The sequence below is a fragment of the Meles meles genome, chromosome 17 (genome assembly GCF_922984935.1).
Source record: "Meles meles chromosome 17, mMelMel3.1 paternal haplotype, whole genome shotgun sequence".
Taxonomy (NCBI): Eukaryota; Metazoa; Chordata; class Mammalia; order Carnivora; family Mustelidae; genus Meles; species Meles meles.
Genome location: NC_060082.1, coordinates 8,990,494 through 9,015,296, shown reverse-complemented (window position 1 = coordinate 9,015,296; position 24,803 = coordinate 8,990,494). Strand labels below are relative to the sequence as shown.

At 48.7% G+C, this 24,803-nt stretch overlaps 1 protein-coding gene across 1 annotated transcript in view; it reads left to right on the top strand.

The window, feature by feature from the left end:
- Positions 1-24,803, top strand: part of LMX1A (LIM homeobox transcription factor 1 alpha) — a 160,768-nt gene that overhangs the window by 3,519 nt on the left and 132,446 nt on the right. Inside the window, exon 3 of the mRNA XM_045983187.1 lies at positions 188-374. Coding sequence (XP_045839143.1) covers positions 188-374 — 187 coding nt within the window. The remainder of the gene's footprint in view (positions 1-187; positions 375-24,803) is intronic.

The window sequence follows — 24,803 nt, the reverse complement described above, 5'->3', positions numbered from 1 at the left end:
AAACAACACCTGGTTTGATTCTTCTCTGTTCTCTAAAGCTCGGTTTGGTTGATGAGCGGAGGGCTTTCCGGGGTGGGGGGCGCGGGGGAGATCCGCGGGCGGGGAGTGATCGGAGCGGGTCCCGGCCGGGTTTGGCCAGGATGCTGCGCCGGCGCGATTGACCCGGGAACGTCTATTGCTGCTGTAGGCAGAGCGGTGAGCCCCAAGTCTGTCTGCGAGGGCTGTCAACGGGTCATCTCGGACAGGTTTCTGCTGCGGCTCAACGACAGCTTCTGGCATGAGCAGTGCGTGCAGTGCGCTTCCTGCAAAGAGCCCCTGGAGACCACCTGCTTCTACCGGGACAAGAAGCTCTACTGCAAGTATGACTACGAGAAGTAAGTGATCGCGTCGCCGTCGCGCACGCCCCTACCCCAAAACGGGCACCAGCAAGCGCGGGAGACTCGGTCCTCCTTTACTCCCATCCACTTTCGGAAGGCGCGGAGGCACCCGCTAGCCCAGAAACGCACGAGGCCGATTCACCGCCAGGTTGTTGCGCGTTGCCCTCCCCCGGGGCCGTGGAGACGGGCGCGGTGCGCGCTGCCACCGCCCGGACCGCAGGGGCGCAAGGGACCGCAGGGGCGCAAGCGCCCGCTCCCTCCGCCGTGTGCTCGGCCGGGGCGCAGTCCTCCCGGGCTCCTGTACTCCCACCGCGCGCTTTCCGGAGGACACACCTCTGTGAGGGCTTCGACCCCGTCGGGCCGGCTCGGTCCCGGTTCTCCCCTTCCCTGGGGTGCCCCGCGGGCTGCCAGTGGCTCACATCTGCGCGCGGGGTTCGCGCTCCGTCTCAGCCACGTGTCTGCGGTACCGAGGCGCTCAGAGCGAGCCGCCAGCTTTCTGCTCCCGCGGTTTCCGTCCCCTGTGCGCGGTGCCCGTGCGGCTTTGTCCCCTGGCGTCGCGACAGACCCGGCTCAGAAACCGCGCGGCTGCTCCTCCGAACTCAGCGCACCCTGTTTGCCTTTTCTCTCACAGTCCGCGACCCCGTCCTGTTTCTAGAAAACCCTGGGGCGCAGGGGCCTGATCTGAGGCTCCCTCCTGCACCGCACACTTCCCTGCCCCCGCCCCGAATTCCCGCGTGGGTGTGTCGTGCAGCCTTGCACGGGATTCACGTCTCTCCTGCCGACGTGACCGTGCGGGTGTGTTTGGAGAACTAGTCGGCAACTACTTTAAGAAAGCAGATTATTTGGAATCTAGGTTTCTGTCATGCCTAAAGCCTGGACGCGGCCAGGAGTGGGAGTTAGAGGGATTTCCTAGTTCTCGCCAGGCAGGCCCGGAGCTGCTTAGTGGGTCCATGGAGAGGGACCTGCTTTTCCCTGTCCAAACGGCTAGTCAGTGGGGACACTGACTTGGCAAAGCTGTGCATGGTACTGAACGAGAGAAAAGAGGCTGAAACGCAGGCCTCGCTTTTTGCACATCGGGTTAGTGTGCGTGGCCCAGTGGACACGCGTGCCCGCGCAGGAGAATTCGGCATTTGTTACCGGTGTATAAGAGACAACTGTGCGTGAGGATAATCAAGGGCCGGACGGTGCGCAGGAAAAGCTATTCCTATCACGTTATTGAGAACACAGACAAGGGGTGTGTGCAAACTCTCCATGTAACCACCACCACCACAACACTGAGGAAGAACAGTGTTGCCTGGGCTGTGAGGTTTACTGAAGACCGGCAAAGCGTTTATACCTAGTGACCACACACACACACACACAATTTTTTTTCTGGCTCCCGGGGCTCCTTTGCCGTCCTCTGCTTGACTTTTACCCTCCTGTGGAAAGGGTACTGGGCATTTTGAAAAGATCACTTTACATTTTTAGCACTAAAAGGAACTCATGTTCTGTTTGGGATGCTTGGGCGATACAGAAATGAATAAAGAAATGAAAACACAAGGCCAATTTGCAAAGTGGTAATTATGGTTAACATTTTTTAAAGAAGACATGCCCGTATCTGTTCTTGGTTGTCTGTTTGTTGCCACAGTGTCTGAGGGAAAAGTGCAGTTTTTAGGGCACTCAGCAGGTTTTGCCCCAGAACTTCAAGTATCACCTTTGCATAAAGCTTCTGGTTGTCTCTCTCCCCCCCCCCCCGCCCCCCATCCTATGCCCTCCCTATTTTGCTTTTCATCTGAAGGTTTTGGGATTGTGTAGACCCAATCTTTATCTTTCTGCTTATAGATTACCGAAATGTCCACATCCTTCAGGCACAACACTAGCGCATTCAAAAGTATTGGAGCTTAGGAAAGGATTTGGGTTGTGAATTTCTATTCTGTTTGTTAAAAAAAAAATCAAGAATCAAAGAAGGCTTAAGGGTCAACACAGCTGTCTGGCCAGTCAGATCTTCTTTAAGGAAGTCAGGCTGTGTCAAGAGGGGAAGAAACAGTTGTTGTAAAGTACTTAACACAACAATGACCCTCCGTCTCAGCCCCCCAGGTTTGGCGCGGGTTTTTGCTTATTAGGAGCCCACTAAGGTCAGTTCTCCTCGCTCACAGCTATTTCTGCAGAGGGAAAATTGCAGGGATCAACTTGCCAGCTGTTGGCCAGAACCGAGAAGGTTTTGTAGAGAGGAGCGTGAGCTGCATTTTTCGGGGAGGTGTTGCTGTTAAAACGAGGGATTTTAATTTTAATTTTAACATCTATTTCGGAAACGCAGGTCCAAAATGGAGTTGCTCATGCTCGTTTAGCTCATGGCACCCTGTCGGCACAGGTCTGTCCCCAATCCCTCCTTTTTTTTTTTTTTTTTTTTTTAAGTTTCTCCTCTGTTCCCCATCCCAACCTCATTCTTTCCCCAACAAAATGGGGTTTTAATATATCTGATCATCTTCAGGACATCAGCATGCATGGTGGTTGCTGTGGTTGTTTGTTTCAAAAATTAGGCTCCAGACAAATCCCCTCTTTCAGCATCTGTTACCATCAAGCTGCTCTGTAGGAGGCAGGGAGGGGGCTGGGTGAGGAGAGGCTGTGAGACCCAGTCCCAGCTGCCCTCAGGGGGCTTGCCGCCCAGCCCCTACGCCTTCTGCATTGTCCCAGCCATCCAGGATTTCTCTGCAGCCTTCTCTAAGCACAGGAATGGGTTTTGCCTGGGAGCCCTCAGGAATGACCGGATCCTTGTTGTCGTCTAGAGGGACCTTTTCAGTTGCTGATACCATGAGACAGTCACAGAGAGCACTTTTTTCCCTCTTGCACGAATTGAATATTTAAAAATAATTTTGACCTTTTGGGTGGATCTTTTTAAAGTCTGAGGCCCACCCGAGGCAAACGGAGGGAGAGGAGAAGAACGGGAGGTGAGGCGGTGGGACCCTGGGGGTGATTGAGGAAGCCCAGCCTGAAGACGGGTGCAGGTCAGGCAGGCTTGGCTCTCCTGATTCGCCGAGTTTAAAGGCCGTTCCTACACGTCGACGTGAGAGAATGTACAGCTAAGTTGAAGTCTTCGGGGAAGGGCAGGAACACAGTATGGACAAAGCGAGTTCATTGTATTTGTTTTAGCCATTTGTAGGTGCTTTTCTGGCTGTGGGCGGTTTTGCATTTGAATTATTAGCTGCCTGTCCCTGGTGTCAGGTGACCAGCGAAACAGTCCAAATCCTACTCTATCAGCTAGGGGTGACACCTCCTTGGTGTCAAACACCAAATTTGTCTAATTTAAAAAAAATGGAACGGACACTGGCATCTGAGAGACAGCCATTCATTTCAGACTTCGAGATGTTTTGTTAAATATTTGTCTCATACACTATGACACCCTTAGGAGCCATTTATCTTCTGATCATCCAAAACAAATAAGCATTTAAGGCCAGAGCGCTGAACAGTGATTTATGAGTGTCCACAGAAATTAAGAGCTGGGGGTGATCTTTTCTGAGCATGACAGGTCATCAAAGTAAAACCACTAGTTAGGTGGGATGATACGTTTCCAGAATTGCTGGAGCTGTACCCGGGGACTGAAAACGGGAGGGAGCTATAGGTATGGATATTTAGAAACTGGATTCCCCTGTTTTCAGTGTGCCTGAAAGTTAGCAGACGACCAGATATTTTCCAGCCCAGGGGGCTTCTATTTATATAACTGTTGTTCCCGATTTCACTGAGTCCTCTGTGATCTGCGTAGTTTGGAGTTTTCCCTGAATTGGTTCCAAACAAATACTGTCGTTGGACTTCAGCTGGAGACAGAAAAGGCTGCTGAATAATGGGAATGTGGTAATACAATAGATAATTAAGCTTTCTGGAAAGGATCCCACATTTAAATCAAGTTTTTATTGTTTCTTTCATGTGCCTGGCAGCTCGGTGCGTCAGCCGGGGCCCTCTCCTCTCACATACGAAGTTTATCATGATCCCTTAGATTGTTCTGGACATCCTAGGAGCAGAGTGGAATAGCGTTGCTGTCATCGGGGCTGTTCTCATAACATCGCAACTCCCCACATGTCAGCAAATCCCAGGCCTTGGGAGACCTTGCCTCAGAGGGCCCGTCCGTGTTTTCTCCCCTCTCTCGGAGCAGACCAATTTTCCAAAGACAGGGCCTAAAACGGGGGCAAAGTGATAGCACATTCAGAACTTTGTCTTGCCTTCGCCCTGCTGATTGGCAGGCAGCCCTTCGGAGAAAATGGCCTGGGTAATGATCCCTCTTAGGGCCAGTGATGGACTAATTCTGCATTTTTATCAAGGTAGCTAGGGTCTGTGTGTGTGTGTGTGTGTGTGTGTGTGTGTGTGTGTGTGTAGGGAGAAGAATTAGTTTGGTTTTATTACTGTGACATTACTCGCAGATCAACACTGGGCATGCAGTTACTCCTAGAAGGGAGCCCGCAGATGCAATCACAGAGGCGGTTGTAGATTTTTGCTGTATTTTATCTTTTGTTGGCCCCACTCCTGGCATAATACAATGTAAGGAATATAAAAATCAAACACAGCTAGGTAATAAATTGATGTCTGCATTAGATTGCAGGGGGGTTTAGTCGGGATCAGTCCCATCCACGGGCTGTGACTGGGTGTTGGTACAGGCCGAGTAATCTCTTTTTTTTACTTGGAGGGTGATTGGAAGCAGTCCTTGCTCGGAGGTGTTTTCTCTTTTTATATGGATTGGTCCCTGGGTAGGACTTCCCTGGGATCTAAGACTTAAAATCTTGAAATAAAATTAGACAGCCTGAGTAGATATTAATAGTATTCTGGGAATTGTATATGAACATTGCTTTCCAGAGGGGGGTTGGGGGATTCTTTTGATCCTTGCCTAAATGGAGCATATTATAAAAAGTTCTTTATCCAGTCCAGTCCTACATACGGCAGAGTCCTGGGACTTCGGTCATTCCCCTAGCTAAGGAGTTGCTTTTGCTTTCAGATTTCAGTGACAGGAGCTCTTCTCAAAGTTCGTTTGTCCTGCCTTTCGGTTTCATTTTTCTCATTTATAACTTTTGTATTTGCCAAAATACAGGTTTTAGGGAGTCCTCATCATTGTTGCTTTCTAATTCTGGAAAAAAATTTTTTTGGAGGTCATGAGCTCCTCTTCCTCTAATGAGAACAATTCCATTTCTTAAATTATCAGCTCATTATTCTTTACGGTGGGAGAAATTGTGGGTCATAGCATTTCGGAGCAAGACAAGAGGCAAGGATTTAACATTCTCGTTACATTATCAGAAATTTAGTAAAGCCTCTTCGAGTCAACGCCCATACAGCACGTCATTGTTGAATCCCATCATGTTCAAAATAACCCATATTGAATCCTGCTCACGTGAGTGTGAAACACAGTTGTACAACATTAGGGAATGAACGATGGGTGGGGGGGGTGTGCAACCTCGTGGAAAGATTTAAAAATAATTTCTGCCATAACCATGAACCTTAACCAAAAGCCCTATTTGAGAGATTTTCAATTTTTTTTAAAAACATCTTTCTGATGTGGATTTTTCAATGTCCTTTCCCATCTTCAGAGGGGAGTTCTTGGTAAGCCATTTGTGGGCTGAGATCAGGAGGATTGGGGGACCCCAGGGGTGGTGTGCCTCTCTCAGCCTCTGAACAGAACAGCAGGGTTTCTGTCCTGGGGCCCTGTCCTCCTTCCAGCAGGCCTAAGGCTGCCCCCTAGGAACACTGTGTTTTTCTGAAAGTCCCTTAGTGACGTGTGGGACAGTATTGTTTCCAGCACCTGTGTAGCTTTGCTGTGGGAAAGTTGGTGATTTTAGGGGCAAAATGAAGAAAGGTTTCCGAAGGAAATAATATCAGGGGACAAGGGACTCAAGGCCCTTCTCTCCTGTGTGCCCTGTTTTACTGGAACCTACAGGAAAATCGGCTGGCGATTTCCCTCGTCTCCGTAGTTCTTGGTTAGCAAGACGTGGGATGTTCTAGTCAGTTTATCGCAATTAGAACTAGTTATGTTATCGCTGACCAGGGGCAGCGGCAGCTTTGGGCCTCTTTGTCATGTTTTCGATGACACGCGGCCACCCGCCTTCCTGAAATGAAGGCAACACCTTCCAAATGTCAAATTGTTATTTTAGTCAAGCCCAATGATCTGTCTCTATATTTTTAACCAAGGCAAAATTAATAAAATTGCTACGGGCCCTGGCATTAATTAGCGGTAGGATTAGAGCTGTACGGGGTAAAAAGGAGGTGTAAACACTGTCCTCTTGCTACATGTTTGTTTTCACACTACTGAAAATAAATAAAATGAGACTTAGGATGGGGATTAAGTTTCTTTTGGCATTATACAGCAGATTCAACTGGAATGTGGCAGAAACACCGCAGCGTTAGCAAAGACTTTATGGAAGGAACAAAATCGCGGGCCTCAGTCGGTTCCCACCTTGTGTGTAGACTTGGTCCCATCACAGATAGCCCCAGCTGGGTAGTTAAAAAAAAAAAAGGACCTTTGAAACCTGCCTCTGGGCTGTTCTCCACTGGCGAACCGAGGCAGCTGAGTCCTCTGTGGAGCTTGTCACCCGGCTGCCAGGTTGGGATTAGCCAGAATGGAAGGAAGCCTTTGCCAGGTTCCCCGTTAGTGCGCCGTCACGTCACAGCAACTAAAAATACAAAATGGACCGAAAGTCCATGGAGGCGTCTGGTGTCTCCCAGCCTTGCCAGCTTCGTTTGGGCATCCCAGTTTTAGACGACAGTACAGATGTCTGGCCTTTCTGACTCCCGTGTCGCCCCACTCTATTAGACTGGTGTTTGGGCCTTAGTGTCCCATAAGGGACCAGCCCTGACGGAGGTCTGGCCATGGCGGGTCGGCCTACTGTGCCTGACAGACCCAGTTAAGCTCTGGGCGTATAACAGATATCTTCAGCATCTCGCCCTGCTGGGAATGGACCACATGCTCTATCTGGGGCTCACATCTGGCCCCGGCCCGTTCTGCCTCCCCCTCACTCCCCCTCACTCCCCTATGCCCTGTGGAATTCTAGTAACTTGACTCTTGCCAGCATCAGATCTTACTTAAATACCATCTCATCAGCTGCCTCATTTTTCCCCAGGCCATCCTTGTGGACCCTGAGTCCTCTTTTGATTTGCTTACATGGAGGAAACTAGGAAACTAATTAGTCTTCTGGATGCCCTGTCCCATGGCCACCCAGTTACGGCTCAGCTCAGTCGCTGGCAAGGGGCACACCCCTCCGGTTTGCGCGATCCCAACCCTTGCTCTTTGGGTGACCGCCCAGGGGCGCCTGCATGTCTCCTGAGTGTGCCGGGTACCTCCGTGGATGCCACCATATGTCCTGCCACTCTAGATGGGGGGGTGTGTGTCAGAGAAGCCCCTGAGTCTGATGCTGTCCCCAATAAACCGGAAGGGGTTATTTGGTGAGAAACCCGACTGGGATCCTGATGCGATGTGAATACCCCATTCATTCTCAACTTCTTGCTGCTTCCCTGGACATGGCCCTTCTCCGGGTGGGGAAGAACCCTCCCTCCTTCATCTCTGGAGCATGGGTTCTGCGTCTGCTGTAGGGAGGGGTCTTTCCGGCTGCCTCCTCTCTCCCTTTCCGTCCAGGCCCCTCAGCTACACCAGGGCCCGCCTTGACTCACCGTTCTGGTGCCTCCTTCCTATAGAGCCTCAGGAACCTTTAAAAGGATTTTTGAAAACAAAACAAAACAAAACACCCCCTCCTGAACTCCAGATTAGCCTTTTAAGCTCATTAAAGTTCCTTTAAATACCAAAATGTTGGGCTCCTGGGGGTGATCCCCCCCAAACCATATTTTCCTTCTTAACATTGTTGTCATTCACTGGGCAGCAGATTAAGGCAGCTCCCTCTGGGCCCAGAAACGGTCCCCTCTCTCTGCAGGAGGGTCCAAATATGTCTTTGTTCGAGCACTCCAGTAGCCTGAACCTAAGTAGGAGCCGATGCCAGATTGGCCTGGGGCCCCTGGCTCCATGCTGGAGAAGAGGTTGATGTCTTTGGGGGGTAAGATGGGGCCCAGAGCAGGGAATGGGCAGTTGGGTGGTGAAGATGTGGTGTCTGTGGTTTTCAGGAGCTTGGTGGCCCCCGGGCTCTCTTGCAGTTCCTGGGGAGAAGCAGGATGGATGAAGGCTCCAGTGGCCTGCATTTAAAGGACTGTCCTTGTCCTGGAGAATGGGAGCCCTCTTTCTGGGACCCAGCAGAAACGCCAGAGTCCGGTGTCTGTTCTTCCCCCAGGCAGAAGTGGGTTTTTGCAGCCATACCTGCCTTTGTCCCCACGCTGCTGTCCCCGTTCCCTTCAGCCTCTTTTCCAAGGAGCCTCCTTAATATACCCGCCCCCTCTCCGTCATTTCAGGCTTCCTTCCCTAAAGCTGGCTCTTGGGGAGAGCTTTCTGGTTTTGACAGTGGAACAAATCCTTTTTAACATAACCATCCAGAGCTTCCTCCCCTGCTGCTGGTTCCCCTCACCCCTTTCTCCGCCCCTCCTACATTGTAGCACGGATTCCTTTGTGCCTGTCTTCCACAGACAGTGAGGGCCGCCATCTTCACAGAGATACAGGCACAGCTCCTCAGAGACCAGAGACGAAAACCGTTTGGCAGTGCCGCGAGGTATACTTTGGAAACCCAAAGAGGAAGAACATTCCAGAAGACCCTCCCTTGCATTTTTGGTAGAAGTGTTCCTTGGTCCCTGTGCCTCTGTTTCCCTTGGGGCTCTGCGCACCTGGGATCCCTACATTTATCTAGAGTATTAGTTATATAACCTCGTTTTCAAGTCTCAGATCAGTCTTGTCTTCTCGCTTATCTTGTACTCTGAACCCATCTTGTGAATTTCATATTATCTTGGGTACAGGCTGGAGCCTGGTCTTAGCTATCTGTCAGATTGGACAGGATATTATGAAATAATTCACTTGAGATGTACATGAGAATGTGGCCTTCTTTCAAAGATACTTTTTAACTTGAAGGGCCTTCAGTCAAAAAGGAATGACTACCTTACAATAGAATTTGAGGTCCTAGAATGGGAGATTATTTTGGACAGAATGCAAATACCGCTTCATGGGGTACTTTCCTGTCTGTCTATGCATAAGGCTGGTAGTAGTTATATGCCCGCTCCTTTTCATCCGGGTTGTGTTCTTGGTTGGCGTCTTGCATTTCAAAAATCCACGTCCATAGATGGAAGGGGTTGGACAGGTAGGTATGGCTGGTTTGAACACTGCGTAGCTCCCTCCACTACCGGAAACACATGTCCTACTATGAAGAGATGTCCAAGCCACAATTTCCTTATCTGTACAAGGGAATATGCTAACAACCTCCTAGGGTTATCGTGAGACTTGAGTAAGGAAATGAACAAAAAAGCTTTTTGGTAAAATCCAGAGCACTATACAAGGTTGGTGTTATTGTTGACGTCTTTTGATATGAGTAAGAGAATGTAGATTCCCTGTCATGTAGATAACTCTGCATGGTGTAGTGGCCAAGAGCATAGACCGCGGACACTGAGTGTCTGGGATCACATCCTTGCTCTGTTACTCACTAGCCATTTCCGTGGGCAAGGGTCTTACTTTCTCAGCGCTGGTCTCCTCTCTCTAAAATGGGGGTAATGGGGCGCCTGGGTAGCTCAGTCGGTTAAGCGGCTGCTTTTGGTTCAGGTCATGATCCCAGGGTTCTGGGTTCGAGCCCTGTGTTGGGCTCCCTGCTCGGCAGAGAGCCTGCTTCTCCCTCTCCCTCTGTCTGCTGCTCTGCCTACTTGTACTCTGTCTGTCAAATAAATAAATAAATAATCTTTTTAAAAAATGTGGGTAATGATAGTACCAGCCTCACAGGGTCATTTTGGGTTAATATTTATGAAGTGTGCAGGTCAGTGCTTGGCTCATAGGCATTACTGTAAAAAGACATGCTGAAAAAAGGTATCTTTTTCCATTCTTTGCTTTTTTAAAATGATTTTATTTTTATTATTTTTATTTTTTTTAAGAAATTTATTTATTTGACAGCGATCACAAGTAGGCAGAGAGGCAGGCAGAGAGAGTGAGAGGGAAGCAGGCTCCCTGCTGAGCAGAGAGCCCGATGCGGGCCTCGATCTCAGGACCCTGAGATCATGACCTGAGCCGAAGGCAGAGGCTTAACCCACTGAGCCACCCAGGCGCCCATGATTTTATTTTTAAATTTTTGTGAGATAGGGAGAGAGAGAAGGAGACAAAGGGAGGGGCAGAGGGAAAAGCAAACTCCCTGTTGAGCCGGGAGCCCAATGCAGGACCCAATCCCAGGACTCTGGGATCATGACCTGAGCCAAAGGCAGACGCCCAACTGACTGAGCCACCCAAGCACCTTCATTTTTCATTTTCAAGGAGACTTCACATGTGTTCTCTTTATTGGACCTCACAACAATTTTAAAAGTTAGGTAAGGAGAGCTTTTTTTTTTTTTTTTTGTTTTCCCCCTCCCTCTGCTTTTTATAGCAAGGAAACGGAGGCTCAGAGAGGTGAAGGTCACGTTGTTGATAAAGAGGGAAGCTGGGATGCTGTCCCCAGCCGCAGACTCCTAGTGCAGTGGCCTTTCCTCTAAATCACACCATCTGCTGCTTGGGTTCTGGTGTTCACACCCCAGTGAGGTCACAGTTCTCAGTTTGTCCTGTTGAACGAGCTCTTGGAAAACAAGTCCCCACCTGCTGGATACTTGAGCCTGCAGGCAGCCTTCCGACGGTCAGCTGTTGATATATTCCGTGGTTTTAAGGGAAATTTTTGGATCTGGGGATTGCCTGAGTGCATGTGTGTGTGTGAGTGTGTGTGTGTGTGTGTGTGTGTGAGAGAGAGAGAGAGCGGGCGAGCTGCTGCGTACACCCATCCCTCCTGTTTATCAGACTCCTCACCCACAAAGCCATCCCACCGCTGTCCTTCCCTGTCCCGTCCCAGCTGCACTGGGCTCCGTCGTTCCTCTAGCTTAGCTGTTCTTCCCCACCGAAAGAATGACAAAAAGGCAGACAAGCATCCATTTTTCTGTCTCTCTAGCTCCCAGAGTTCGCTATTGGTGGCTTGTTCTGGGAGCCTGTCTGCACATTTGGCAGCAGAACTGTTAAATATCAGATCTGGAGCCTTCCAAACATAACTTCCATTGGGACTAGCCAGCAGCTGTCCATCCATTCCTTGCATAACCCTTTTCCAAGGTTTCTTCTGAACTGGGTCGCGTTTTCAGTCGAGTCCTAGCCTCCGGGAGAGAAGATCCCCCGCCGGGCACTGGTATGAGGCCGATTTTCAGAGCCATTGACTCACTCTTGTTTATCCCGTGACCTGGCTGGATCAAAAAAAAAAAGGGATAATGGAATGTTGGTTTTTAAGGAAATTAAATATTCCTGTACTGTACTGTTTCACTCACCGGTGCTGACACTTGGTTCACTTAGACCTGGTTCCGCTCAATTTCAGAGAGATGGAATGTGGGTCTGAATTTAATCTCTGTGAACTGGCGTGTAATGAAACTAGAGATTTCAGGTAATACAGCAGTAACTAGAATGCATTATACCTGGTTGTATGCGGATTTCTCAAATTGAGAATTAAATGGAATCTTATAAACAGTTGGTTTATTAATTAAATCACTCATTCGTTCCTCTAATCATCAAACAGACTTACTAAATTCCTCTATGTGCCAGGTATGTAGAAAATGAGGAAAATGAAGCAGGGATGTATTAACAATCGAGCAGAGGCTGTTTAGAGACATAAATTAAACAGATGCCTAAGAATAAGATTGTTTGAAGAGAGGCCTGGCCTGTAGGACTCGTTTAAGTCCCTCGGTTCTGCATTTCTCTGTGCTTCTCATGATCTCCATAGTGCTTGTCCCCACATGAAGTCTATTTTTATTTGTTGCTTTGTGGCCTGTGTCTCCAGGTCACCAACTCTGCGAGGACCTTCCTGTTTTTGTTTGGTGTTTTGTTTCTCCAGCGTCTTGTACAGTACCTGATGCAGTGTAGGGAGTGGACGGATGTCTGTTGGTTGGATGGATAAAGTAATCAGTGCGTGACTTGTTTGGGGTTGTTATAAAAGCTTCACAGGAGAGGTGACAGAAAATAAACCAATAAGTAAGGACCTATTTCAAATTATGGTACACGCTAAGAAGCTAATGAATAGTCCATAGTAATACATAACCAAGGGACCCCAAGCTTTGGGACATTTTATCACATAAAGACAAGAAGAGGGGAATGGCAAAGGGGATGCTACCTCGGGTGAGAGGAGCACCGACATTCCAGAAATCCGTCTGCGGCAGGACGGCACGGAGACGGGGGAGGACGCCCTGGTGAGTGGGGTTCTGGAAGGCAGGGCAGTGGAGGGCACTTTCCAAAATTAGGGCTGCCTGTTTGCTCTTGAAATGGGCAGTCAGTCATTGGTAATCTTATCAAGAGTAGGTTTTCTCTTTTCTTTCTGTTTTTTTTTTTAAAGATTTTATTTATTTATTTGTCAGAGAGAGAGTGTGAGCACAAGCAGGCAGAGAGGCAGGCAGAAGGAGAAGCAGGTTCCCTACTGAGCCATGAACCCAATGTGGGACTCGATCCCACAACCTGGGATCATGACCTGAGCTGAAGGCAGATGCTTAACGGACTGAGCTACCCAGGCGTCCCTCAAGAGTAGTTTCATCAGAGGCATAGAGGGGATGTCACGGCACTTTAATGGGTTGTAGGCTAAAATGTAGTTGAAGTAGCAGAGGGAATGATGTGACCCTCCCTTCCGAGAAAGTGGACAGCAGAAGAAAGAGCTGAAGGAAGAAGACGCAGCAGTTCCGGGGTTGGAGCGAGAATGAGGGGACGATGTCATAGGACAGGCTAGTCTTGAGGCTCTGTGATGGCTCAGATGAGTTTCTCCAGGAAAGGAGGGAGGCTGAGGATCCAGGAGCGTGAGGGGCATCTAGTTGACAGAGGGGAAGCCTGGGGAAGGGTCAGGGACCCGTCTAGGGCCCAGGGTCTGGCCCTGCTCTCCTCTCTCCCAACCCCGCAGTCCCTTTGTTCTTTTGTGCCCATCTGTGTGGTTTAGCTGGAACTGAACCGCGGAACAGGGGCCAATGGAGGGTGGGTCTGTCTTCTGTCCCTGCTCAGGTGGTCACAGCAGCTTCTCACCTTGCTTCTTGCCCATGGGCACCCTGGGTCATGGGCCTGCGGAGGCCGACAGAGTGAGGCCCCGTCCTTCTTCTTCAGACACTAGTTGTCTTCGTGCGAGCCCTGCCGTCTGTCACCTTCCTGTCTGCGCGCTCACCCGTCAGAAGTCCGTTTGGTTACAGCGTGGTCTGAGGTGTACATGGTGTGGCCGATTCCCCAGGCCAGGTGTGCCGGCCTCCCCGGGCCCGGAGCGAGTCGGCTGTGCTTGGCAGCTAGACCGTCCGCAAGCCTGGCCGTTGAAGGGCCTTTGTTTCCTGGGACACTCAGGCGAAACTGGAAGAGAAGGGCATCCAGGACCAGGGGACGTAGTCCTCCTCGTCGGCCGTGGTGGCCCGGTCTCCCTCCACCTGGCCGTCACTGTTTATGGCCTCATTCACACGGCTGGTTGGTCTGTGAACTTTCTCAGACTAGAGACTGGACCGATCTGGAAGAGAGCAGTGGATTTTTCCAGAAGCTCCCAGCCATTATCCTGCCTTTGCCTCTGCTTTGGCTGGGTGGACCAGGGCAAATCACATAATCTCTTCAAGTTTGTGTGGTTTGCCTCCCTGCCTTTCCTCTGAGTGCTGAGAGGTGTGGAGCCTGATCAGAAACTGTCTGATGTGTGCAGTAGCGAGTAGGAGTGTTTTTGCCCGGGAGCGGGAGAGCAGTGCGTGGATGGGTGCGGATGTTTCCTTAGGTCTCGGGTTGTCATATCCATATGACCCTAGGAAAGAAAAAAAAGTAAGTGTCATTAGGGGAGACCTCTTCACTTAGAAGGGGATTAGGGTAAAATTGGTACTACCAAGGGAGCTGAGTATTTTCCAATGGCTCTGCCTCTGTGGCCAGTAAATTCAGTGGAAAAAATCAGTGACAGGTGATTTGGTATCATAGACACCCAACTGATTCATGGAGTGGATTTTTCTCCTCATCAACAGGCTGTAGAGCTCGGTTTCGACTGAGCTCCACAAAGCTAGGAGGGAAAGCTGTGGACAGAGCAGTGAGACACTTTTTGGTACTTCATGATACATTATTTTTCAGTTTCCCTGTTGACAGTTGAAGGGCAAGGGGCAAGCGGACTGCACTCTTCTAAGTGGCAACATGGACACGGTGGGACTGTTGGGAAGCCATTAGCAGCCAAACCTAGTTAATATCAGCTCAGGAAAATGCTCTTCCTCACTGGCCCCTTTCCCTCCACTCAATTATTAAAGGATTAAAGGACTTCCCCAATGAGCTCCCTTAAAAATTTAATGATGTGTGGTAATGCAGGGATCGAACTGTTACGACAAAGTGATTCAGCTTTGCCCTGATATCACTAGTTAATCAGGGAGGAAGGAAGGTTCTGCAGCTCACATTACCTGTAATAGGGGAAGACCCACCATCAGGAAAGTCACTGCTGTGGCATCCAGGCATCTCACGTTCCCGGCTTTTTCCCCAGATTGAGCCAGCTTCTGGGGGCAAGATGGAGAGACAGTACGTGCTGCCCTGTGGCCCTTGGTCCGAAGAGTACTTATTCTTTCTCAGAGTTGGACAGTATTTTCAGGAGAAGCTGATGGAGAAATATGTATTTAGGGCCGTGGTTTGATATCGTAATTGTGCGTAAGGGGGTCATTCGGTTCTCAGTGGTCACTTTTAGCCTTCTTGACCATGAAGCCTGTGCCCTTTGGTTGTGGGGGGGGGGTAACACGAGTGTTCATGTGCATGCACAGGTCCTGTAGACCTGGGGGTGCGCACTGGTGGGATCACTGGCAAGGTCAGAGGTGTAGCCTGTGGCCAGAGAACTGAGACAGCTCTTGTTAGTTTCCGTGGGGACCCAACTGTATCCTGAGACTGATCAGCATCAAGGGGTAGATATTCAGCTAATAGCTACAACCAAGCCTAAAATCCACGAGCGTCGGCGCATGGTGAGTGCTGTGGACGTGCGGGTCTGCAGCGGGGAGTAGGGCGAGGGGATGAGCGACTGGCACTTCCCAGGTTGGTGGCATCTTTCTTTTTTTTTAATCTTTTCTTTTTTAGTATTTTATTTATTTGACAGAGAGAAATCACAACTAGGCAGAGATGCAGGCAGAGAGAGAGGAGGAAGCAGGCTCCCTGCGGAGCAGAGAGCCCGATGCAGGGTTCGATCCCAGGACCCTGGGATCATGACCTGAGCTGAAGGCAGAGGCTTTAACCCACTAAGCCACCCAGGCACCCCTGGTGGCATCTTTCTTAATCGTCACATCTCCATGCACCTCACTGACGGTCTAATTGACGAACCACTTGGCATTTATTTATTTTTAAAAATTTTATTTATTTATTTACTTATCTATCTATCAGAGAATGGGAGAGGGAGAGAGTGAGAGCATGAGCAGGGGTGGAGCAGGGAGTGGCAGGCTCCCCACTGAGCAGGGATCCTACGTGGGACTCAATCCCAGGACCGTGGGATCATGGCCTGACCCAAAGGCAGACGCTTAACCAGCTGAGCCACCCAGGCATCCTGAATCACTCAGCATTTAGAAGCTCTATATTTCATATTCATGTCTAATTTTAAAGCCCTATTTGGTATAGGCTCTCCTTGTTTTTTGTTGTTGTTTTGTTTTTTTTTTAAATCCTATTTCTTATTTGGTTGTTCTAAAGTTGGAGTTCAGGTTATCATCACTTTTCCTGTGTAGTTTTCGGTTTTCTCTTCTAAGAGGTGCCTCTGTCTTAACTCAATGTCCTTCCTCTCTGCTCTAAATTTATCATGTAATTAAGAATATTGTTGGAGTTCGGGTAGAATTTAGAACTGTGGTCCTAACCTTCCTATTCGGCCAGCCTGAAAGGTAAATTTTACTTTGTTCCTTTATGTACCTGTATTTGTCAAGAACCATTGACACGCTAGACATCGTTACAGGGAACTGCGAGAGAACCGTGAACAACAGCAAAGAGAGAATCCCAAACTGACATTCTAGAGGGGAAGGAAGGCAGTAAAGAAACAAAATACACTTTCCCTGCCCTGCCACTGATATCCACAAGTCTGACTTTCCTTCCTACTTAAATATCCATCTATTTAATGCCACAGCCCACCCCTACAATCACTATTACCCCATTATATGTCTATATTTTCCTTTTTTCCAACCACTAACCACCTTCTAGCATATGCTATAATTTACTTTTTTATTATTCCAAGATATCGTTTCCCCCATTAGCACGCAAGTCTCATGAGAACAGAGCCTGGAACAGTTTTGTGTACTAGCCCAGTGCCTGGAACATAATAAGTGCCCTGTGCTTGCCTTGGGAAGCCTGGGGTGAGCGCAGGCAGGCGGTGATTCCTGGTGATTCTGAGCTGGCTACTTCACATCTCCTGAGTTGAGGAAGACATGAGGGGGGAAGGGGCAGCGGGGGCCATGGAGGCTGCAAGAGTTTGCTTGGATGTGGGTGAGATAATATATCTGCTTCTGAGCCTTATTTTATTCCTTAAACACTTCTGTAGAAGGCAGAAAGTAGGGGCAAGGGCGAAGGAGACAAGTGAGTGGAAAAATCCAGCGGTGTTGATACTTGGAGACTTTGTCTGGAGTAAAGGTTCCAAACCTGCATTTTGCTTCAGGGTGTCCGTGTGTCCCTTGAATTATTTTCTTAGAAGTAAGTGTGTGTGTGTGTGCATGTGTGTGCGCACTCTTCTGGGTCCATAGAGTGTGTCAGATTCTAGAAGCTGCCTGTCATCCCCAAATGGGTAAGAGTCAGTGATGTGGAAGAAGGGAGGGGATGAGAATGGATGGCAGAACCCCAACCCTGCATGTGGACAAGGGTTCAGATCTCAGCTCTGTTACTTGGAGGACTGAGCTCTGAGGAATCTGTCTCCTTATTTCTAAAAGGCAGAAAAATATCTCTTTGCATATGTTATAGGGATTAAAGACTATGTGTGTTTGTACAGCATCGAGTAAAGATCCTCAGAAGGTGGCAGCTAATTACACTAATAATTTACTCACTAATGTTCGGCACTGCCAGCCAATTGTAGATTATTATGCCCATATGGGCAATTTTGTTCTCATACCAGTGGTTTGTTTCTTTCATTACTTTTAAACCTCAGCATTACTTCTCTAAGAATTCTCAGTGGATGTACCTAATATTTTAAAAGGACGTAAAGGCAGACAGATTGCCTTGTAAAGTAAAAACACACATCAGATGCCAGAAAGAGAAATCAAGAACAAGAAATACTTGGTTTGAGAACGGGGGCTCTCGAACAGATAAAAATCTGCTTCCCATTGTTGGTTTATACGAACGGGCTGATAAACTTAAGCCACAGGCATCCAGTATTTATTTGTTACATTAATCCTAAACCGAAAGATAATTAGCAAATTTGTTAAGTAGGCTTATGTTTGCCCTTCTTTGCCAACAATTGTGGTTGTTTGTTGGCGACTAAAGGTTGAACTGAGCTCTCCTGTCTTGATCACAGCTGTCGGGAGGAAATAATGCGCTTGAGTTTCACAAACATGTGAACTTTCTAGGTCTCATGCTATATTTAACAGAGGCTTAGTCTCTCTCAGAAGGTACCAATAAGGACGAGACTTATGAAGTTATCGATCATCCTTTATAAGCAAGGCAGCTGAAGGGACCCTCATTAAATACTTTGCTCATAGTAGTTTGGTGAGTGGGTGCACACCAGTTTTCATGTTTATCTATAATATGATTTCATTAATGCATATGTTGTGAATACTTTATCTTTAAAAAAAAGATTTATTTATTCACTTTAGAGAGCAAGCAGGAAAGAGGGGCAGCGGGAGAGGGGGAGAGAGAGCAAATCTCAAATGGACTCCTTGCTCGGCGTGGAGCCTGACGTGGGGCTCGATCTCATGACCCTGAGATTATGACCTGGGCCGAAACCAAGAGCTGGATGCTTAACCAGCTTCTGCCACCCAGGCACCCCAAAGAGTGTTTTAGCTTTTACGAGGGAATTAAAAATCTTCATTTATATTTTCTTTTTAAAATCACAGTTTCTCGGGGCGCCTGGGTGGCTCAGTGGGTTAAAGCCTCTGCCTTCGGCTCAGGTCACGATCCCAGGGTCCTGGGATCGAGCCCCGCATTGGGCTCTCTGCTCTGCAGAGAGCCTGCTTCCTCCTCTCTCCCTGCCTGCCTCTCTGCCTAGTTGTGATTTCTCTCTGTCAAATAAATAAAATATTTTTTAAAAAGTCACAGTTTCTCTCAGCTTTTCTAATGCTGACCTGGAAGCTGCCATGAAAACTACTGGCCATGAACACTGATGTTAGTATACGTGCCGCCGCAGCAAGCTCGGCCGTGGACACTGAGAGCCTGAGAGCGAGAGAAGCCAGGAGAGTGTCTGTGATAACAGGCACTATGTCATGTAATCATCGTCCCAGTCTCATTCAAGATGAGGAAACTGAGGCTCACAGAGGCTGAGCCACGGTCCCGATGTCACATGGGTTCTTTCTAAGCTGTGTGGCTGGGAATCAGGCTCAGGCTTTCCAGAACTCCCTTTACCGTGTCACAGCTGCTTTGTCTGCGGGGCAAAACCCTGGGGACGCTGCCTGTTCTCATCACCAGGTTGTGCGGAAAGGTCATGCCAACCCCTTCTGTGGAGACTTAAATTCAGGCAATTCTGGGACTGATCTGTTGCTGAGCCCATAGGTTGAAGTCACCCTTTAAGAACGAGCGAAGTGATTATCCTGGACACAATTGCCCCAAACTGACCGAACAATGAGGGAGAAACGAAATCCACAAGGATGGATGTGTTAACTTGGTAAATGGTTCCTTCCACCATTTTGTGTGGGTTTAGCCACACATACATTTGACTGTTGTGAACTGTAACTGTATCTTGAGCATAAGAGATGCTTATATATGATATACATGTGTATTTGGTATGTATCAACACACACACATGTGGAATCATGGGATCTTAGTGATGGAAGGTACTTTGTAGGTTATGGATGATAGCATAAATAATGAAAAACAGAGACAGATTGCCTGATTTCTAGTTTTTTACAAAATATTTCATTTATTTATTTTAGAGAGAGAATGCATGAGGAGGGTGGGGAGAGGCAGAGGGAGAAGCAGGCTCCCGGATGAGCAAGGAGCCTAATGCGGGACTCAATCCTAGGACCCTGGGATCACGACCTGAACTGAAGGCAGATGCTTAACCCACTGAGCCACCCAGGTGCCCTGATTGCCTGACTTCTAATCTATATATATATTTAAAGATTTTATTTATTTATTTGACAGAGAAATCACAAGTAGGCAGAGAGACAGGCAGAGAGAGAGGGAGAAGCAGGCTCCCTGCCGAGCAGAGAGCCAGATATGGGGCTCAATCCCAGGACCCTGAGATCACGACCTGAGCCGAAGGCAGAGGCTTCCACCCACTGAGTCACCCAGGTGCCCCATCTAATCTATATTTTTAAGGTAATCTTCTATAGATGGCATATAGCTGAGTCTTTTTCATCCATTCTGATAATCTCTTTTCGTTCAAGTGTTTTGTCCATTAGTATTTGATGTGATTATTGATATAGTTGGATTTCAGTCTACTATTTTGCTATTTTATTTTCACTTTTGTTTTTGCTTTCTATTTATGCACTCTATTTTTTTTTGTTTTCCATTTCTCCTTTCATGTCTTCTTTTATTTTTATTTATTTTTAAATTATTTTTTACTTTAAAAAAAGATTTTATTTCTTTATTTGAAGGAGAGAGAGAGAGAGTGTGTGTGTGTGTGTGTGCATGAGAGGGGTAAGGTCAGAGAGAGAAGTAACTCTCCACTGAGTAGGGAGCCTGAAGCACAGCTTGATCCTGAAACTCCAGGATCATGACCTGAGCTGAAGACAGTCTCCTAACCTGAGCCCCCCAGGTGCCCTATTTAGTGGATTTTTAAAAGAATTTTATTTTAATTTATTTATTGGCTTCTTAACTATATTTCTTTAAATTATTAATTTTTTAGTGGTTGTTCCCAGGATTATAGTATGCATCCCTATGTATTCACAATGTCTGTAGAGTTGATATGATACACTTGTACATAACACATAAGAACCTTGGAACTGTATATACCCATTTACTCTCTCCCTCTATTCTGTTTGCTATAGTTGTTGGATTTTTTTCTCTGTACTTTGGATTGTGTCATTTCTGTTGATCTTCATGTAAGTTCATCAACACTTTCTTTGTCATCGTTGATCTGCTGTTAAGCCAATCCACTATATTTGTTTAATTTCAGATCTGGTACTTTTCAGTTCTGGAGCTCCTCTGTCCAATGACAGTAGCCATTAGCAACATATGGATATTTAAGTCTAAATTAAATGCCATTGAATACAGTGTAGACGTCAGTTCCTCAGTTGCACTTGTAAGCACCCCATGGTTACGTGTGGCCAGTGGCACCATATTGGACAATAAAGACGCGAAGACGCATTGCAGAAAATCGTGTCAAACATTGCCGTTACAGAATCCCTGCTTGATTCGTTTTCATAGTTTGAATTTTTTGATGATATTTCCCATCTTTTAATTTTTTAGCATATATTTTTCAGGACATACACAGGCATATTTGTATTAGATGCTTTAAAATCCTTGTCAGAATATAGTGATCCAAAGGGGCCCCTGCACCCCAATGTTCATAGCAACAATGTCCACAATAGCCAAACTATGGAAAGAGCCCAGATGTCCATCAACAGATGAATGGATAAAGAAGATGTGGTATATATATATATACAATGGAATACTATGCAGCCATCAAGAGAAATGAAATCTTGCCATTCGCAACGACACAGATAGAACTAGAGGGTATTATGCTAAGTGAAATAAGTCAATCAGAGAGGGACAATTACATGATCTCTCTGATATGAAGAACTTGAGAGGTTGAGTGGGGGGTCATGGGGGGAAAGGGGGGAAATGAAACAAGATGGGATCGGGAGGGAGACAAACAATATGAGACTCTCAATCCCCAAAACAAACTGAGGGTTGCTGGGGGTGTGGTGGGGAGTTGGGATAGGGTGGCTGGGTGATGGACGTTGGGGAGGGTATGTGCTGTGGTGAGTGCTGTGAAATGTGTAAGCCTGATGATTCAGACCTGTACCCCTGGGGCAAATAATACATTATATGTTAATTAAAAAATAATTTAAAAAAATCCTTGTCAGCTAGGGGCGCCTGGCTGGCTCAGTCAGTAGAGCATGTGACTCTTGATCTCAGTGTTGTGGGTTCAAGCCCCATGTTGCATGTAGCGATCACTAAAATAAATAAAGGAAATCTTTAAAATCCCTGTCAGATATTCTAACCTCTGGGTCATTTTGGAGTCAATCTCTGTTGATTCTCTTCTCTCTTAAGTATGGGTCCTGTTGATGAGTTTAGATGGTGCCCCAGAAATGATACAGTATAGGGAACCTGAATTCTTACGGTCCTTCAAAGAGTATTCGTATCTTAGGAAATTTCCAGGAGGCAGCTAGCTTGGTGGTACCTGGACTGCAGACTCTGACTTTGCAGCTGTGAGCTACAGCTAGAGTCTTAGTTCAGCATTTTGATCTTTAATTGGGCTGCTTGGAATCTACCCAGTGCACCTGGGATCCAGAGGCCACCTAGAGATTTCGGCAGAGCTTCGTAGAATTAGGGCTTCCCTCTCTGCAGAGCTCTCCAGGTTTTTCTCTCACTTTTAGATGCTGTGATCGCCCCAAATTCTGTCTTCTGCTCCTTTCCATCAGTGAGACTGGGGTGTCTTCATCTGAGTCTCTTCGTTATTCTGTGTGACTAAAAGCTGTAAAAACAGGAAAACCCCCCAGTTCTAGTCCTTTCTTCCAGGTGCTGAGTCCCCTTCAATGTCTGTCTGCTTTTGGTCATTATCTGGTGTCTTCGCATAGTTATTTTCTGTATTCTGTCTAGAATTTCCCGTTACTTGTGGGACGCTGGGCAGTTGGAGCTACTCAGTTCGCTGCAAGAGAACCTTGTTCCAGGTCTTGACTCACCCATTTCGTGTGTGACCTTGTTACCACCTGGGATGCCTCGGTTCTCTCGTCTGTAAAATGGGAATAATAATAATGCCAACCTGACAAGACTGTCATGAAGGTCAAGGAGGTTCGGTGAGCAGACTTAGGTATTTCTGGGGCAGAGTAATTGCTCCATGTTAGCTGCTGTGAAGGTGATTCTGGTCTCAGGCTTGTCGTTTGTGTCTGTGGAAGTCCCGAGCGGATCGGCACCGAACCTTGACCTTCGGCCGGGCTGCACACCCACTCCATACACACGCGCGAGAAATGACGTCGATCGTAGAGGTGGCTCCTTGCCCGTCAACGTTTGTCATTATGTGGTGTGCTGTAACTCTGTACATTGTTTTATGTGTCATGGGTTTGACATTGGGAGAGGGAAGAGGGCGGTCTGACAGATCTTACTAACAGCCTTTTCTGTCAGATGTCACCAGAGTGTTTTTCTTGCTTCCATTTGGTTGGTTCTCATCCAGCTGCATGGGTGTGAGGCTTTTGGAGGGGGTTATTCAGGCGTGTGGGCACCTGCCTTCCATGACACGGCTCTGTCGTCTTTCCCATTGAGTGCGATTGTCCGGTTTCACTCTCTTTCCTTCGTTCGTGAATCAGCCTCTCCAGACCCGTGTCATGCTGGTTGCCCTTCCCTGCCCGGCCTTCTGGTTGCTGACATGTTTTGGGGACAGAGAGGCCAGTCGGGCATGCATCTCTCTCTATGATTCAGCAGGAAGCCTGGAACCCAGTGCAAGACTAAAGGCTGCCCGGGTCGTCTCTGGGAACGTGGCTTTCTGCTGGTCCACTTCCCTGCGGTTCGCCCCCACAGCTGCACCTTCGACGGGCCGCCCCGCCCGCCAGCACCGGCGCAGGTGCACAAACCCTAAAGGTGGCCCCATCCAGGGAACCACCTGTCTCAGTCTTCGCGGGGTTCCTGGCCAGGCGCTGGAACAGACTTGTAGCTGCCTGGGAGCCCTGCAGAGGTGCAGCGGGGAGCTGTGGGGCTCGCATCAGAGTCGCATGTTAACTATGCACTCTTGGGAGGTAGCCCCGAGGGACAGACTGGGGCTGGGGCTAGCGGTGCCCACCAGCCAACCCTTGCCCGACACTCATCCCATGAGAAGATACGTGGCCCAGCGGGTAGCGGATCAAAATCCGGGGGCTTCTGTGCACAATCCTGAGAAAGCGCTAAACAAGGGCACAGCTTGGTGTTTGTGTTGTGGGGTTTTCCTTCCCCCCGGTCTGTGTCCCGCGCTCCTGTTCTCTCCCCAGCTCCTCTCACTGCCCTTCCGTCCCCCAGGCCCGACCCGGGAGCTGGAGCGAGTGACGCCCTGCAGGGTCCAGGCGTCCACACTCGATGGAAATATTTTCCATCCAAGTTCCTCGTTGAACTCTGGAAGTGGAGGCGGTGGCTGCAACAGCTTTGGCCTCTCCCCAACTCTGAGAAATCCCCCGTCAAGGCCTCTTAGTGAGAAGGATTTACAATTGAGACAATGCAGCTTTCACAGCTTTTAATTACACCTGAGTCCTTCCCCAGCGTCCCGCTGGCCGGAACCACCTTGTTGAAAAGGGCCCCCGATCTGGGCTGAGGGCAATGGGGGAGGCTCCCGGCTGGGTGGTGTGTGCAGACCCCCACAAGGCCCCCAGTCCAGCACTCCCCTCCCTGGGGGAGGCACGCTACCCCCACCCCCGCGAGAAACCAGAGTCTGCTGGAGGGCAGTGACGGCCCAGTGTCCTGTTTGGCGCTTGGAGCGGCACATGATGGCCACCCCTGGGTCTGGTGTCTCCTCGCAGGTTCTGGGCTGGGATTCGGAGTGCAGTGCTCAGCTCCAGGACGTGGAAGGGGGGGCCCGGCAGTCCTGCACGCGCCAAGGGCTGGCACCATGTTTTGGCATCTCTCTCTCTCTCTCAAGTCGGGTTTGACTCTGTTGACGTCAGGATGGCATGGAGGTTTCTCTGGGTGGTCCTGTGGGCTGCACAGCTCCCTGAAACAGGGCCGGCGCCCACAGTTGGTTCTGGACCATGCACCAAGGTGGCGTTAGCCCGTGATCTGGGTTGGGTTGGGAAGCGCTTCTCTCCTTGGGGTGTCACTTCTTCCTCCTTTTGGTCCCACCGTGGTCTTTCCCCATCGCCCCCATCTCTGTCCTGCCTGTCTTCTCTCCACCAGTGAGTTCATCCACGCCCTCATTTCAGCTGGCGTCCCGAGGAGAGGGACTTGTGAATCTGAAACCTACCAAGCCCCCTGTACCCTCACCTCTAGACCTGTGTTTTCACAAAACTCAGTGGAGGGGTTGGGCCACAGAGGTCCTGATGGGGCTTGTCCATTTCAGCTCATTCATATTTCGAGCCGGGTCACTGTTTGTCGTGGGGGGCGGCCTGGACACTGTAGGATGCTTAGCAGTTTCCTTGACCTCACCCCACTAGACA